Source organism: Tympanuchus pallidicinctus, unplaced genomic scaffold, assembly GCF_026119805.1.
Source record: "Tympanuchus pallidicinctus isolate F22 unplaced genomic scaffold, pur_lepc_1.0 scaffold26, whole genome shotgun sequence".
NCBI classification, from domain to species: Eukaryota; Metazoa; Chordata; class Aves; order Galliformes; family Phasianidae; genus Tympanuchus; species Tympanuchus pallidicinctus.
The window spans coordinates 12,166,010-12,183,913 of NW_026294743.1; the positions used below are offsets into that span (position 1 = coordinate 12,166,010).

Sequence of the window (17,904 nt, forward strand, 5' to 3'; positions counted from 1 at the left end):
TCTCAACAGAACTCATTTTCATGACAGAAAAAGTGGCAAATGTTATTTCAACTTGATGGTTTCAAATCCACTCAATTTTTAACATTCTGAATGTTCATACGAATACAATCACATTTCTTTCTTCTTTTTTCTTTTTGCCTCAGAATTACAGCTAAGCAGAACCGACTTAGCAAACAGAAATCTCAGTAACAGGAGGCTTTCATTTTTTGATGACCTGCAAAAGAAGTAGAGTACAATCCTTCCTGCTTTCTTCTGTTATGTATTGACCAGATACAAATACGTAGTCGTACAAACATTTCTCCCAAAATTAGCATTATTACTTTATTTGGTGATTCATTACAATCTGCAAATCCAATAGTAAAAAAAAAAAATAAAATAAACTAGGCATAACGTTAAAGCATTTTACAAGCAAAATATTTTACTGCTTTCTTTTCAATTTGAATAGGTTGGGATAAGTGTATTGGTTAGAGGATATAAAGTACAGAAGAAACAAAACCATAGTTGATCTAGCTGTACTGAAGAATGCTACAATCCCATGAGTGAACAGGATTTAAACAGCGATAAATGTCAGTGGAAAACCATACACTTCAACATTAACAAGGCTGCCTTCCCATGACAATGATGCATCATGAAGGCTGTAAGCCTTTGAACTTACTGTAGATCACCCTACTTTAAAGAAACTGAAGAGTTAAACAAGCCACGATGCATCTATCTATGCTCATCTCTTTTCTACTGGAACAAAGGCTAGAATGGAGAGAGGGAATTTTTAACATCAGCTTGTGAAACCACTTATAGTAATGTCCATCTCTTGTATATTCGGTATCATGGAGCTAGCAAAGCTTTGAGCTTTTTATTAGCTTTTTATTATTACTGTGCTTGCAGGTTTAAAAAAAAAAAAAAAAAGTACTTTTTCACTGTGTAGCAACAAAGTAAAAATATAGTGCTCCTATCCCATTGTAATCTCTTCTATGTTCCTCCAGCTGTACAAATCCGTCTTTAAAGTTTCATAAAACTAAAAAATAGTTGATCTAGATTGTAATAAAAAAGAATATTAAATACCTTTGGTAAAAATAGATATATTTAACAAGTTTAGAAAAGCAAATAGTTATATTGTCAAAAGGAGAGTATAAAAATGTACACAATAAAAATAACAAACAAACAAAAAATCATCGGCCATAGTATTAAGAATAAATGCATTGTTCTTTTCAACGTTTTCTTCCTTAGCTCACGTTACTGTCCAGTCTTCTTTCTAAAAGGCAGGAGCTTTACTAGAGCACATGGAAAAATCCAGTCTTTCCTACCAGCGTTAGACAAATTAAGTTTAATTCAGAACAAGGCAGTCTGGTATAAACCAAACTTATAAAACAGAGAATGCTTTGAGTACATAGGAGTAGTTGAACACAGAAAGGAAGATTTCAGATGTTTTCAGCCAGAGGCCAGATGTTCTGGAGCTGTAGAAATGAAACAGCCAGCAGGATCCAGTCTCCATGATGTGAGCCTTCTAACTTTATTTTTACTCCTAAATTATAAATCCATGTATTGTCAAGAAAACTGTAGGGGACAAAAAAAAAACCACATGTATTTTACATCTCTCATTGATGCCTTTCTCCCATCCTTTCACTGGGCCTCCAAACAGAGCTGTCATACATCACATAATCCCAGTTTTGCTTCTCCTCTTTTTAGAGCTCACTGTAAATCTTGAAGATGGAAGTTCCCCAAAGCAAACAACTGAGATTACAGAAGGAGATAATGCACAAGCCCCATAATAGAATCAGCAAGGATTGAACGTGCTTCAAAGAAAACAGCACAATTAAATCATGTTTATCCTTCAGTATTCCCTTTGCATACACAGTCACACTCCTCGTGGTGTTCCAAGGGTACATCTGTCAGCGATTTATGCAGTCCCCGGACACCACTCCTTGGCTTCAGCTGAAGAACCTGAAGGAGAAGAAGTCAAGCATCAACAGAACAGCACGTACTTCATCGCACACCTAGGCTATGAGTTAGACTGCACTGGAAACACACTGGATGGCAGGAAAACCGTTAAAAGAAATAGGCTTTTCTCAGCTGAATTTCTTCATTTATTCCACTCACTAATTTTTACTTTGGCTTTTACACCAAACCCTTCACAAAAGTTATTAAAACATATAGTTAAAGCAGTTTAGTTATCAGGTAATTCTACAATAAATACTGTTAGTTATAAATTTATCACAATGAAAATGGGACAGATATTTATATCTTCTTCTATGGAGTATGTATTTACAACTGAAGAAAGCTGAACAAGGACGTATGGATGTCATGTGCCCAAACTGCACTAGTAAACAAGGGCTTCAAAAATGACTCAACGGTTTCACAGAAAAGCATTTTAACAAGGAATGTGTTATTATTTTTTTTTAAATTTGATATATTGTTAAAAATGGTTTAAATATATATATTTATTGTGAGTGCACTACGTGCAATATTAAAAAAAAATTCCTATAGTAAAAAGAAGTTCTTATACTGGCTTCCATACACGAAAATGTAGAAAAGTGCTTACCTCGTGGTATTTTTTGGTGACTTTTGTTGGTATACATTGGCACTCATTGCAGTTCTGATGACAACAGGCACAGTTTCCACCACAACGCTTAACCAGAAGACACAGTGGCCAGAAAATGGTGTCAGTTCTCTTCAGCTCCTCCCTCAGTGACACTGAGAAGTTGCGAGGGGTGCAACTGTACAGCCGCACTTCCTCCTTTAGCAAGTTGAGATCAACCACTGCAAAGAGACAAATGGAAAGATCTTTGTTCAGGAGCCCTCACCAATTGTTTTGTAACTCTGGAGGTGTTAGTTCAAATTAGACAAAGCAAGCCTTGGGCCGCTCTGTTCCAATAAGTGCTTTACCACTTCAATCCTGATGGAGTTCCCTTTGCTCACGCTGAGTTTGAGTGTTGCTGTCCCGTATTAATAGCGGGTTGGAAAAATGCTCACAGCAATTAAGGCTAATTGCAGTATATTCCATTTTTCAGAGGTCCCCTCTTCCTCCATAGCAATTTAAATATGAATCACAGAACCTCAGAATGTCAGGGATTGGAAGGGACCTCAAAAGATCATCTATTCCAATCCCCTGCCGGAGCATGCACACCTAGATCAGGTCACATGGGAATGCATCCAGGTGGATTTTGGACGCCTCCAGAGGAGGAGATCACACAACCTCTCTGGGCAGCCTTTTCCAGTGTTCTGTTATCTTTACTGTGAAGAAGTTTTTTCTCTTATTTATGTGGAACCTCTTATGTTCCAGCTTGTACGCATTGCCCCTTGTCCTATTATTGGGTGTCACTGAGAAGAGCCTGGCTCCATCCTCCTGACACTCACCCTTCACATATTTATAAACATTAATGGAGTCATCCCTCAATCTCTTCCAAGCTAAAGAGACTCAGCTCCCTCAGCCTTTCCTCAACAGGGAGGATCACAAATCTCTACTGATTCCCTAAATCTCATTTTCACTTGATGTGCCTTTAAATATAGTTACTCTTTCCAGGCATCCACCTTGAAGAGCAAGTTAAATTTATTCACGCAGGGCACCTGTTCTCCTATAATCTGGTTCCACTGTATCACAGTAAAGCTCTACTATGCCAATGGTTAAACAGCTAGCTCACAAAAAGATCAGACACAGGGCACACTGCTTTAGGTTCCCCTCAGCTGCCCAACCAAGAAATAATAGAGGCAATTAAGTCTGGAGAACAAGGACTGATTTAGAGGGAAAAAAAAAAAATTAATACATTTTCTTTGCTTTGGTGAAAAGCCATTTAATTTCATTTCTTTCAGAAAAGCCAGACTGTAATTATCATGTTCTGGGATATTTTGTCTACGCTGCTTCTCTCCAAACCTACCAGCATTAAGGAATATCAGCAGCATTCAGTTCACGAACATATTCCAACTGGTTAGTATTATTTTATCCTTCTGAACAAAATAACTAAAACCCTGTGGTAATATGGCTTTTGAGACTGTTGTAATAGAAGACTCAAAAGCAGCACAGAGCTTCAAGCCAACTGCTTTTGAGCTAACTCAAATATAAACTAGGAGTAAAAAATATCCCAGTACAGTTAAAAAATCAGAGTGTTAACATTACTTCACAAATCTTTTATATTTACTGCTAGTAGTTTGTAAATTAAAAAACCCTGCAACATAAAGTTGAAATGTGTTCCTGATCTGAATTGTTCAACAAAGAAATACCTTTTTTCCAACTTATATAAGACTCTTTTTTATATAAGGAGTCTCCAGAGATCACCAAGATCTTCTGTCTACCAAGGCAAGATATTGCCCCTCAACTCTACTGAAACGTAGGAAATTAAGAGAATTTAGAAGATTCACTTCCTCAGCAGCAATGCTCACCAGTTCTCCCTCAGAAACAGATACTGAGCAGCAATTTCATTCTGTGTTTCTTAAAATATTTCCTTCGCAGACCATATCCATACACTGGTATCCCTAAGTCAGGCCTTACTGCTGTGAAGGGTCAGTTAAACACACTGAAGCTTTTTCTCTGCTTACGTTTACAGGGGGTGCCAAGCTGGGGCACTTCATTCCTTTACTATCAGGTTAACGGAGGGTCCAAATAAACAACCTGATTTTAAAAGTCAGGAGTGTGTAATAACTCCAGTAAAGTTCCTGACGGGATGCCAGCCTGCCTCCCACACTGTAAGCACATTCCTTGGAGAATGCTGAGAAGGGAGCAGAGGAATGGAGACAAAAGTTAGTGGGGAGAGATTTGCTGCAAGGAATTAAAAATTGTTTAAGGTCTTCTGATCAGCTAATAGCTGCAGGCTGAGTCATTCAGAGGGTGGACATGTCTACCTGCATTAATCGAGGACTGTGGAAAGGAATCTAACACTTCTTGCCCGGGTTACACTTTCAAACACACAAGAACTGAATTGTCAAAATGAGAATAAAATGCCTAAAATGCAAGAGAAATAGTTCTGCTCATGCTGGAAGATTTCCAGTAGGACTGAAATTTGGTACAGTTTGGCTTGTTGCATTGAATTTGAAGGCACTTACGCATCCTACCACAGCCAGATGGCCCTTCAGAAGCTGAAAACAGAAATCGGGCACCGATGCTTTTTTTCCCAGCAAAACCATTGACCCACAGGAGAGAGATGCCCGTGTGGCATTCAGCTTCCCTGATAACTCCTGCCTACTCTCAACAGCAAAGGAATGCAGCCATCTCCTAGTCCTAGCTGAAGTTACAGGATAGAGAAAGGAGTTATGTGCTAACATGGGCAGTAAGTGTATTGTACATTTTACCACAGAATCTGAGTGAATTTGAGCTGAACCCTTCAGACGTGCAGGCTCAAAAAATTTAAAAAGATTCTCTGCAAGAAATCATTCAGCACTTGGCCAAAAAGTTTCAGTATGCTTTGCTGTAACAACAGGGTTCTGGAGAGATGAAAAATGCCATGTTTGGTTTCCATGCTTTACAATGCATGAAGGTATATTGCTATTATACCTTACCATGAACCTTTGCCCTACCTTATGTAATTCAATTTCATTAAAAGGTCTGTGGCAAATTTATCTAGTGCTTATATAATCACTTCTTTGAAGTGTGTGAATGAAGCTGTTATTTTTTCAAAGAGTATTTGTCTGCCCAAAATTTATTTTAACGCACTGTGGGCATGAAGCTAGATGAGAGAATGTATATATTCCCTTAAAAGTGTTTACTTAACCACAATAAAAGGTTATGTGGATTTCCCAAGTGCACTTAGTTACAGTACCTGTTATAATGTGAACATTTAAACACTCTTTCAACTTGGCTGCCACTCATATATCATGTTTGACACAACAGTCAAAGTTCTTTTGTTTAGCACTAGCTCAGGAGGAATGGAAGGTTCTGTAGTAGCATGTGAATGGGAGATAATATAAAACTAAAATCAGTGAAAAGGGGAAAAAAATGGAGAAAAAACACAGATACAGGTAAAACCTACAGTAAAACCTGTTTCTAAAGTGCACCTTTATTAGTACAAACATCTGAAGTACTCTGTGTTCACATCTGCCTGAAAATATCTATGTTCTACAGCTGGCATTGCAACTGTCTAGCATCTTAAATTCTCGTTGGGACACTTGTGTGTAAGCACAGATAGGAGCAGAATGGTTTCAGTTTCTAAGCACTGTTGGTTACAAGCCTTCAGTTTCTAAGGCATTCCTGGAAGTGTGGTTTCCTATAATAGGTCAGGGCTTTTACAAAACTGGTTCCCATGCAATTTTTGAACTGCAAACAAGGATAACAGGAAAAAAAAAAAAGAAACAAACTTATAACTTTTACATTTGAAAAGTATCCACAAAGTTGTATGGTTGGATTATGACTGTTCTTAAGCAACTTTCTGAATATGACCTGATGATTACACAAAAATTTATGTGGGAAGTGATGGGATCACTTTTTTGCACAGCAATATGTATTTTATTTTTAAGTATGTTTAATATTATAAAGGAATTTAGGACTATATTGAGACATCAAAGCCTCTGAACTCAGTGTTTCTTTTTTCCTGGCTAGTTTTTGGAAGCATTTTATCCAAAAAAAAAAAAACCCATCAGAGACAGAAGCTCTGTGGAATTGAGGTTGTTAACATATAGTTTTTTCATACGAATTGTTAAGTAGGAGTAAAGACTCTTCACAAACTAACATACACTTTTAATTACATTTATATTTTATCTTACGAAAGCAGGACAGCAATTTAATTTTAGATTTATCTAACTATGGAATCTGAGAGTTTGAGGGGGAAAAAAACCCTACAGAATAAAGCAAGCAAACAATAAAAACATTTACGCTATGCACATTCCCAAACGTTTCTTAAATAGATTTTGAAATACAGCAAACCTTCCACTAAATGGAAAGTTAAAAAAAAAAAAAAAAAAGTTTGTTTTCCATGTCTCTTGAATAGACCTAGCAGTTAATGTTGTGTCATCTCGACTGGACACATTTTCTTCTCCAAGCTATTACATTACACACTCAGTAATGCAGTCTGAGGGTGGTCTCCTTAAGATGAATGTGGCAATACTGTTACATGTTTATTCAGTGGAAAAAATCTATTTCAGCATCTAATTAGAAGTCCTTAAAAGATTTACTGTCATCATTTCTTTCAAAGATATGTCTTGCAGAGAGTCACCTTTTTCTGCATAGATGTTATCTAACACATGCATTTTAGTTTATGTAAGGTTTCACAAATTACTTTTTTTTTTCTCCCACTTACTCAATGCTTATGGCATATATTTGGCAAATACTGAAACTCTTTAATTAGACAAGTAATTAGGCAAGTGCTAAATGACTATCTGAAAGACATGGTTCACTGCTGGAAGCTTTTAAAGAGACTTCTTCCTCTTTGACTCTTGATTTAGTCTTTGTGTGCCAATCTGTAGTAATAGAGGTAAGGTTGAAGGGTTGGTTTTTAGGCTCTGATCCAAAAATCAGCCATCAAAAACTTAAATTTGAGTTATGAAAAGTTCCATCTCCTCCCTTTTCTGACTGATCAGATGACAATCTAGTTTAAATTCACTGACAGAGGACTCTATTCAGTTACTCCTGTAGGTCACCATTTTCATACTGTGTAATGGGCAAGGAAGGAGATACTATGTTATCCCTCCATGTGGAATCACAGAACGGCTTGGGTTGGAAGGGACCTCAAGGATCATGAATCTCCAACCCTCCTGCCACACGCAGGGCCATCAACCTCCCCATTTCATACCAGCCCAGGCTGCCCAGGGCCCCATCCAACCTGGCCTTGAACACCTCCAGGGATGGACGGGGCATCACAGCCTCTCAGGGCAGCTGTTCCAGCACCTCACCACTCTCTTGGTAAGAACTTCCCTCCTTCAACTTCAAACCATTTCCCCTTGTCCTGCCATTATCTACCCTTGTAAAGAGTTGGCTCCTCTCCTGTTTATAGGCTCCCTTTAGGTATTGAATCCCTTTAGGTACATGGAATCCGTAAACACAAAATTGAGGGCAGCATCTGGACAATATGTTGAGAAAAAACTCATTAAGGCCAGATTTGGATGGAAGAAAATAATTTGCTGAATGAGAAACAGCTCCACATATACATAGCCCATTTTACATCTGATTAATGCAGTTGAAAACTCCATGTTTAAACTGGACATGGACTTAGGAATTTCATGAGGTATTATGGAAGAGACATTTAGCTAACTGCACCGAGTTCACATGGTGTAGATGCTGGCACAATCTAAGGAAGCAACCCTGTGATACAGTAAGTGTGTCTATAAAAAACAGAAAGTTTTTGCCCTTTATAAAAAAAAGAAATCCAGAGAGTTAGGTTACGTGACTCAGCCAGGATACCCTGCCACTCTGTGAAAATGAGGAGCTCCCAGTTCCCTAAAGTAAGGTACCTTACCTGCTTCAAGTACTTTTTCCTTTGTTAGTTTATACTGCTAAATTCCTTTAATTTCTGACTTCAGCTACTGTTCTTTTCTAGAAAATATAATTGTGAAGATAGCTAATAACAATTATCTCCAATTCTTCTCTTGGAATCAAGGTGATGAATACTCTTAATTACTTTTTACTGCCACGAAAGCACACCTGTAGAAAGCTGCAAGGCCAAATAAAAGAGTGATTTACCTCTTGATTTTCTCCCATGAATATATGCCTTCCCAAGAAGTTGCCACGTTGGCCTGTACAAGTCTTCCAAATCCAGCTGCCACCGATCTGGTTCAAGGTACCGGATAAGTTCTTCCACAGTACTGAATCCAGCAACAGCATTGTTTAATACATCTAATGGCAAAGCTGATGGGGGCAGCGATGGTGGGCTAGGTGCTTCTGTGTGGTGCTGCAATCAAAGCCAAGAGAAGAGTACCAGTCAGAGGTTTAATGGATCTGCTTTGATGAAGTGTTGTACTTTAGACGTTACATAGCTGGGAAAGTTTATACGTAGCTAGTTTGTTTCCAGTGCACAAAAAGACAAATGACAAGAGTCAAAAAGTGCCTAATTATTCTCCAGCCCTAAGTGTAAACAACTTTCCACCAGACAGCTTTCCCATTTCTTACATTCCTTGCCTTAAAGATAGCATGTTCATATACCTGTTCTTCGAAGAAATTCACTAAGTGATGGACAAGATTTTCGAAACATCATGATTTGCAAATATGGCCCCATTACAGGCAATTACTGCAACCTCATAGAAATCTGGAGAAACACATTTCACACGTTGCCTTTCCTATAAAATTTAGCCACAGTCCTTTTCTTCCCAGTTTTCAATGTAAAATTTGAACATCCCCACTACGAAGATAGCGAATATTCATGTCCTCATCTATAAACAAACAAACAAAAAAGCAGCAGTGTTGTTATGTATTGTGCTAAAAATTGTATTTCTAGCTACACAGAAGCCTTTTACTTAAGAAAAAGAAAAGGTATTCCCAAGGATTTTAAAAAAAATTTTAGACACTGAAACTCAGCACTGAAAAAAACCACTGTACTTTCCTGCAGCACAAAATGACTCCAAAACTTGCACTTGCTGGTTCGGGGCTATCAGTAGAAGGCAGTTAAAACAAAGTGAGACTTCTCATTTTGTTCTCACTACAGTCTGCTTAAAAATTTTGCACTGATTTGTATTTTCAAAAGACTTAAAAAAGGCAAGAAGGGAAATCTAGGCAGGAAGTTCTGCAACACCATCTTTAGGTTTTTATATACACAGACATCTCTACAGACACCAAATCCACAGCACTGCACTAAGGCAATTTTCTGGACCACGTAAGAGTAAGGACTGGAATCTGATTAGAGGACAGGAAAGACAAGAAATCAGCAAGCTGAGTGCATAATATGTATCACTACATTCAAGTGTGGTGCATGTCAGATTTGGGGAACATATCACTATAAGCACATTCAAGCTTTGAGAAAGGCTGTCCAGAGAGGCCAGCGCATCAGCTAATATGCTTTGTGGTCAGTGTTGTGCAGCAGGGAAATGGGATAAGATCTACACTAGTTTATGTCATTATGATATTGCCACTATATGCATACATACATATACATACAGCAGACGTAGTGTCAAAATGGCCCTCTCACTACTGCAATGTGAAATGCAAACATAATTTCATTTTTTCCATCTGTAATGACAGATCAGTTGTATTTCTTTATCTTTACAAAAGGAATATAGAAATAGATCAATCAGAAATGTCTGGCCAGGCAGAAAAAAATATATTTAATAAAATAATTCTTGTAATGCTACACACTATGCAGAAATTTTCTAAAATACATAAATGCACAGCTATATTTCACACAAATAATTACATCCTCCCTTCTATGCTCTCAATTCTATTAAACACATATTTTTGCCTTCAACTGTATCTGCGGTTGGAAGGGCAGCAAAAAGGAAGGCATCCATCTTACTCTTCCTATTTTTTGCTTCAAGGGTTTTGTCTCTCTCCATCTTCAAGAACTGGCACTCACTAGAGTGACCTGCGCTGCTTTTTAACAGGGAGCCTTGTAAAGATAACAGAGAATATAAATCTAATGTACTAATTGCTAACTTTACTGTATTTTCCTTTTGCCTTTCTTGCTCTGTTTCCAATAGAGTGAGTGAAGTAGTTACTTCTCATTCCAGGTGGATGTGGATTTCTAAAAGTCAAAGCATTTCTTTCCCTCTTCTCTCCAATGGCCATAATAAAAATAATAACATACTGACCCATCTATTAGGTTATGATAATAAGGCAACAGATTCTGGTCTATAATTTAAATATTTGCTCTTAGCAAAACACGCCACTCAGCAAGTTTCAAAATAGTGCTGTGACACTGTAATTCAGATGGTTAAAAAAAAAAATTACAAAATTTTTCTTCCTGTTTTTAGCCATAATGATGTATTTGTTAACTTCCCTGGTTTGAAGGCGGAGGAGTTTGCTAAGGGAAAAAATAAACTAAGCCTCAAATGGTGGAAGTAGTACCAGAAAAAAAGTTCTTCTATTTGTTTCTAACAGGAGAAAGTACTTCGGTTTCCGACTTCTGTTGAGACCTTTTGCTTCCAAGTGAAATAGATGGACTCCAGATAAGAATCTGTCTGTCTAGAAGCTACCTCTACATTTCACAATCTTGAATATGCACACCCAGCAATACACACATTGGAATTCATTGATTAGTGCTGTTCTGGATTCAGTAGGCATTTGCCAGTTATAATGTTATGAAGAGATGGTGAATCATCGTGCTCAACAGTAGCACAATTAAAGTTGTCATCGCTTTCTAATCATTCTCATAGCAAAATAAAACGTGGAGAAAAGTAACCAAAACAGCTGAATTGCACAACTTTCTGAATAAAGTGATTGAAATCAAGATTAATTATGTATTTTCCAATAATCTCTTAGTCAACTTAAATTCCATAGTTAACATACATCAAAGATTATAGATAATCAATATCATAAAGTTGTGTTGTAATTCATATGTATAATAATTTTAATGAAATCTCAAATCAATAAACCTAAATAAAAATGTCAATTAAAGTTATACTCCACATTACTCTTCTTTGCTAATAAGTGTTACTTAATTTGTAAGTTAAATCTCTTGGATGGAAAAGAGCAGCAAACTGATACTTCTTCCTTTGACCAGAATTTCATCAATATATAATTTCACTCAGTTTTTCCAAACTCGTTCTCTGTTCCATGCATCCTCAAATAATACTGATGTTTTAGGCTTGAGCCTTTTTATGCATGAGGAGGTGTAATTTCCATTAAGACATTAATGGAATCCATTAAAATTACCTCAGCAAGTTCCATATGTCAATGTGACTCCTCCAATTAACAAAACACTCAGTGGATTTTAGTTTTGTGTCCAGGAAACAACTTCAACTTACTTTAATAGGAATAAAGATGCTTAAAAACAAGTTAGAGCTAAATAGTTGTATATTTAGTGTTAATAAAAATGATTTAGGATTAAAACCAGAGCAGAAAACTTAGGATTTCTGCTGCCTTGCAGAACAGCCAAGAATGGCAATCAGTGTTGGATCAAACAGAGGTTTCAGAAGGTCTTTTTATATCATATTTCTGTGTTTGTACTTGACTCTGTCAAAACAAATACCTTCTAGAAATTCTCAGAGGTGTTCACAAGCATTAAAGACAAGCAAAGAGATCAAATTTAGGCTACAGTTTTACTTAGGGGCTTGGAAAAAAAGAAGAAAATAATACAAAGGCTTCACAGACCAATCCAGCCCTGGAGGTTATACATAACAGCAGCACTCAGGAAGAAATCTAGGGAGTAAAATGCATGTTTGTGTTCTCAGAATAGTAGCGGTGCCCTGCTGGGGTAATCAAAGCCTTCCCACCCAGCCTCTTTCCCAAAGGGGAAAGGGTCTGACACACACACGGGACAACGGAAGTGCCCATTGGTGAAGCAGTAAATCTGAATAAAAACTACGACACATGAATACGAAATTACCTAGTTGAAGATAAGACCCAAGGACAATGTAGTCTGTAGTCAAACGAAGACTTCATTTCTTTGATTCATTTGATTGATTCATTTCTTGCTCTGAGACATATTTCCTGTACAATCCTGAGAATCTGACTTAGGCTGCAGCTTCCTGGTGCAAAGCTTCTAGCAGCAGCATCTCCTTGTTGCATCAGCATGACTGTGTATGCAGCTGCATCATTAACAAGAGCTAATCTTTCTAAAAGAGAACATTGCTCCTCTCCATTTTTCTTTAACCCCATGTTTGTTCACAGCCTAGATTTCCAACAGCTAAACCATCCCAACCAAAAGTACAGTGGCCAATAAGACAAACGTTGTCAGATTCACTGTGGCATCAGGATCTTCATACCATGACCACATCAAATGTGTAAAATAAGCAAAATGTCAATTCCTTGATATCATAAGCTCTATGAGAGAATGAATACAATAAACATTATATTAATAGTTTATCTGAAGAATACGTAAGTATGAAGAGTAAAACTTTGGATGTGAGACAGCATTTTGCTATCCGTCTGTTCTCTTGCACAGATCCTGATCCAAGGATCAACTATTCAGAGCAAAACAGCACTCGCCTACCAACTACACAATATAAACTCATAAGCACAACTGCAATCTAAGCAAAGCTTACCTTTTGCTCCTGCCTTTCTGACTATCAAGGTACTGACACTACCCCCTTCCAGTTAAAAGAGAAGAAAGATGTAATCTTCTTCGTGCGCTGCTGCCAACAGTGATGAATTCCACATTTAATAATGCAATGACTGAGTTAAGACTGGAACAACAAAAACCAGTGAGTCAAATACCTGGCATGACAGCACATTTACAACTGTCCTGAAGAAAACATTGTCAAGATGTTTTTGAGTGAAAACTCATTCATCAGCTGGCAGAGTTTGGAGAAACTATTAAATATCGGTGTGGTTTCATCGAGCAAGAAGGCACTTTTGTAACCAAAAATCAATCAATCAACCAAACTAAGGGGACTCCTCTCCTCCACAAAGATTAGAAATAGAAAGAAATTTGAAAGATTTCTTCTAATCAGGTATTCTTACAGCTTTATTACCATTATGATAAAATAATAGATTTGGAGGTATGCTGTTGAAATTAAAAGCACATGTACATTATTGTAACACAATGAAGAAAGCCAATTTTGTACTTTTATAGGTAGCCCTCTTATCAGCCTCTTTAGAATCTATGAGGAAGAGCAGATATCCAGCTCAGAAGGAGTTTACCCTGAGGACATAGAAGCTTCTTGGCATCACAGTAGCTCTTTTCTCCAATTAACAGATGCAATAATGACTCTTAAAAGCCTCAACAAATCATCACCTACTTACAAGCACCAACTTACTTACGCACAAAATGCTAATCCACCTGAGGAAGCCTGTAACTTCCAAAGACTCACACTTTCTGGGCCACTGCTACACAGAATGGCAGATCTCCTCAAGAGAGAGACGTTAGAAGGAAGTGAAGTTGCTCTGTGGTTCAGACTGTGGGCAACCGCCAAAGCAGATGAACTAGATTCTAGGATCTGTTTCTCCTGCCTCTGGCAATGAAGTGGAAAAACAGAAGGAGCAAAGACAGATAATCAATTTAGGCTGCCAAAGCCATAAGGCTTTTAAATAAAGCAAGAGTGTTTCCTTGCAAGTGACAGAGATGTAAGCCAGGAAGGCCAGCACTGTTCCCATCCACTGCAGAACTTGCCTCTGTTGCTGAAGTTCCTATCACAGCAGCAAGGATGATAAAATAGGCTTTAGTGGCACTGAAGTAAAAACATGCACGTTGTTCAGCTATCCTTGCTGCTGGGATGCAACTCCTGCCAGTCAAATGACTATTTCTCATGGAGCCTCCAGCTCTCTGCCTTTTGCATACTCCCTGATTTTTTTCTTATCTAAGCCTCCCTTTGTATGCATCCAGGATTTTCCTGTTATCTCATCAATGACCTTACTTTCTTAGCATCCATGTCCTTGCAGTAACTTACATCTTGAAGCCAGAGACAGTTTTCTAAACTCTACATCTCTTATTTTTTAAAGACCCTTCCCAAGTTGTATAGAATTTCTGCTCTTCTGCCTGTAATCCCCAACAGGAGAAAGGTTACAAGGGAATGTGAATGCGTTGCTTCCTTTCTGTCTTTGCCTGTCACAGATATTAATAAAGAATTAATGACATGTAAGAGTAGTGTTGGGAACAGCCTATCATTTCCTCAGGCTACCTGACAGTGCTGAGATAAAATACATCCAGAAATATTCTAAATATTCCCCCAACCAGACTTTCCGTGCAGTTCACAGAATTCTAATTGTGCTGGAAACAACTGGGAGATGTTCTCAAGGAAATTGGCAGCAAGAAAATTGCACAGGATGTCACTAATCATCAGATTTCTTCCTGCAAATCACAGCTTTTTGCCTGAAGCCTGTGCACCGTCACACCCATTGAAAAATACTGGTGAGAATTACTCATCTGAAGCCAGAACTGACACCTATTTAGAACAACTTCACTAATTCTCAGAAGATGATATTTGCAGCAATAATTTCACGAGCCATTTTCAAATAAACTGTAAAAGTTAATGACCTATACTGACATGTATGCTTTTGCATGTTCATATCTGTATGAAAATACATTTCACTTTTTCTTGTGGTCCCCCACAGGATTCATTTAGAAAATTAGAAGGTGGTAAAAAGAAAACTAATGCTCACAGTACCGTATTGACAACAAGGCCTTCCATACTCCACGCTTCATTTAAAAGCAAGCAATGAATTGGGCTTGGTAGTATAGAAAAGTTATGACAAATACCTCTGTGACAAAGGAAGTTCCAAAATAAAATCAATAAGTCAGTTTTCAGTGGCAGTCCATCCATCAGAAACATTCTTTTTGTTGCTGTTTTCAGGTTAATTTAGGTACTCAAACTAACTTCAGGAATGCAATCTCTGGGCTTTGATTCCTATAAAGTACGTTTGTGGAATATCTAATAATATCTAAACCATAACTACATCCAAAACCATAATCCTTAATGAGCACTATCTTCTTGTTTAGAAATCTCTCTCTTCTAAATAAGACTTGAAATGAAATGCAGAGCAAGCTCTCCCCACCCCATTTACCAAAAGAAAAAGTAACTCTATCTTCTATATCCCAGTAACTACTACAGAATATTCTCATTTCTGAACTTCCAAGAGGCTTGGAACCAAATGTGCAGCACATTTAAAATGAACTAGATATGCACTTGCCTCCTGTAAGTGCAGGACTATAACTGCAACTTAGGAGCTAAAATCTAGTTGATAATTGTCGTTCTTGTATTCTTTGAGAACACAATAAAAACAAACAAACAAACCTGAGTCTAATTCAGACAACGGGCAATACAGATACATCTATACACATTACAAAGAGTAATGATGGTGGATGGGGGGGAAGCCACAATGTCTGCATAGCCATTCCTGTATCTGTGATAGGCTGTGCCCTGGACTACCAGTATACTGAGGTCATGCACAGCTCCTTCCAGATCCTGACCACGTGTGATGTATGTTTCTGTCATATTAAAAATGAATGGACTCCACAGAATCACCAAGGTTGGAAAAGACCTCCAAGATTATCTAATCCAGCTGTCCATCTGCCACCAATATTTCCCCACTAAACCACATCCCTTAATACAACAAGATTTTGAGATACGCACTGTATACATTCATTTTTTAAGCTGTAACTACATGGTCATAACCTGATTAGAATATCAGGTGAATAGGCTATACGTACAAAATATCTGCAGAAAACAACTGAAATTAGATTATGTATACACAAAACGAAGTCCCAAAACAATTTTCTGAAGTACACTTTCTCTAACCACGGTTTCACAGAATCTTTGCTTGGAGAAAGTCCTGCAACATACCTGCTGCTTACAGCATGGGGATAAGTCTCTAAGTCTGATAAAGTTTTCTTTAAATTCATAGAACATTATTTTTTCCAGTACAAATCAAGATCTGCAATTAATCATTTTAATGTGTTAAAAGAGTGAGCAAGTTTGTATCCTTTGTATCCTTGCTAAATTTGGCTGAACCACCTATAGGATATATCAGCAGTTTTCTGCTTCAATAAACATCTTTTCCATGGTAGAGTGTTAACTACTGATGTCAGCTGCTATGATGCCTGCTTCCTGGACGCTAACTTTTGAAAACAAACACTATTTTCCTGAACGATAACTCCGTCCTCCCTGTTTTACCAACTTGCTCTTCCTTTCCACACAAAGCACTTGTCACTGTATTGAAGAACATTTACAATTTGTTGTTTCATAGCTGTCATCTCTCACTGTGACAAAGACCAACCGTACCAGTCCTGGTGTAGAATTCTACTGATTGCTTGTTGTGTTTTCCAACAAATACACTGCCTTCTCATTTTGTTTCACTGAGGATCTCAAGCAGAACTCTCCAGAGACCTTTCCAAAATTACTTCCCCATTTCATTGCTTTGTAGCTTCAATCCATTATCACCTTTTATATTTCAAATATAGACTTGAGTGATAACTGGCTTTTTCTTTTGTGTTCCAGTAGTAATTAAGACAGTAGGATACTTTGTGACTCTTTATAAGAGCAATAACACTTCACAGAAGAGTATTATTTCATAGCCATACAAAGATACTTGAATGCATGCAAGAGTAGAGAGCCAGATAAGAAGAGTTTTTCAACACTTGAATAAATAAACCCTTTGTAAACCACTGGTACCCTTGTAATAAACCCTTATAATAACCCTTACAAAAAACACTTGGTGTATTTTCGTTCATTACATAATATTTTCTGGAATGTTCTATTTTGCTGAATGCCATCTTACACTTGCAATTCCTTCCTAGAAGAGAAGTCTTATAAACTATATTATATATCAAATGCTGAGAGATTCTCATGTGCACTAGAATCTCATTATGGATGAATTCTTCTTTCATAGTTCAGACCAAAAGTCAAATTTAGTGCACAGAGAGCTTTGGCTTCAATATTCAGCTGAATTTTACTGTATCTGTTGTAGACTGAAATGTGGAAAAGCTTACACTTCAGTTAAGAGAAGATTTGCAAGAGAGCAATCCAAATTATGCTTAAAATGTGAATTTATCCTCTAAATAGAGAAGATTCATTGCTGGACAAGCAGTAATGTAAGAGCTTCAGTGTACAAACGAGTCAGTGCAAAAAATTCCCAGAATCACAAGATTGCAGTGAACATTTGCCTATAATGTAAGAAATATTACCTCAAATCTTACTGCAAATTGGGTTACCATAATTACTAATGACCTCTTTGACAGACACACACAAAATTCATACAGAAAGCACACTTGCATCAGGTACGTTTATGATTTACAGAAGGATTTTTTTGGTTCTATACACAAAGCTCTATTTCTTGCTTGACAGACAGTAGTTTATAAGCAATAAACAGTTAACACAAGCGCAGCTGTTCTGAACAGCCATAAGTTGATGAATGCACTTCTCTGACAGGGCACATGTTCAATCATAATGCAAAGGCATCATGTT

At 37.4% G+C, this 17,904-nt stretch overlaps 1 protein-coding gene across 3 annotated transcripts in view; it reads right to left on the minus strand.

Annotated features, from left to right (window-relative positions):
- Positions 1 to 295: 295 nt before the first annotated feature.
- PDGFC (platelet derived growth factor C) overlaps positions 296 to 17,904 on the minus strand; it is a 111,671-nt gene continuing 94,062 nt past the window's right edge. For 2 of the 3 annotated variants that reach the window (XM_052690404.1, XM_052690406.1), the window contains exons 4-6: positions 8,597 to 8,804; positions 2,537 to 2,754; positions 296 to 1,938 (exon numbers count right to left, since the gene is read on the minus strand). In XM_052690404.1, the coding sequence (XP_052546364.1) occupies positions 1,822 to 1,938; positions 2,537 to 2,754; positions 8,597 to 8,804 (543 nt within the window). In that variant the 3' untranslated portion in view covers positions 296 to 1,821. The remainder of the gene's footprint in view (positions 1,939 to 2,536; positions 2,755 to 8,596; positions 8,805 to 17,904) is intronic. The other variant, XM_052690405.1, reaches the window with a different exon arrangement.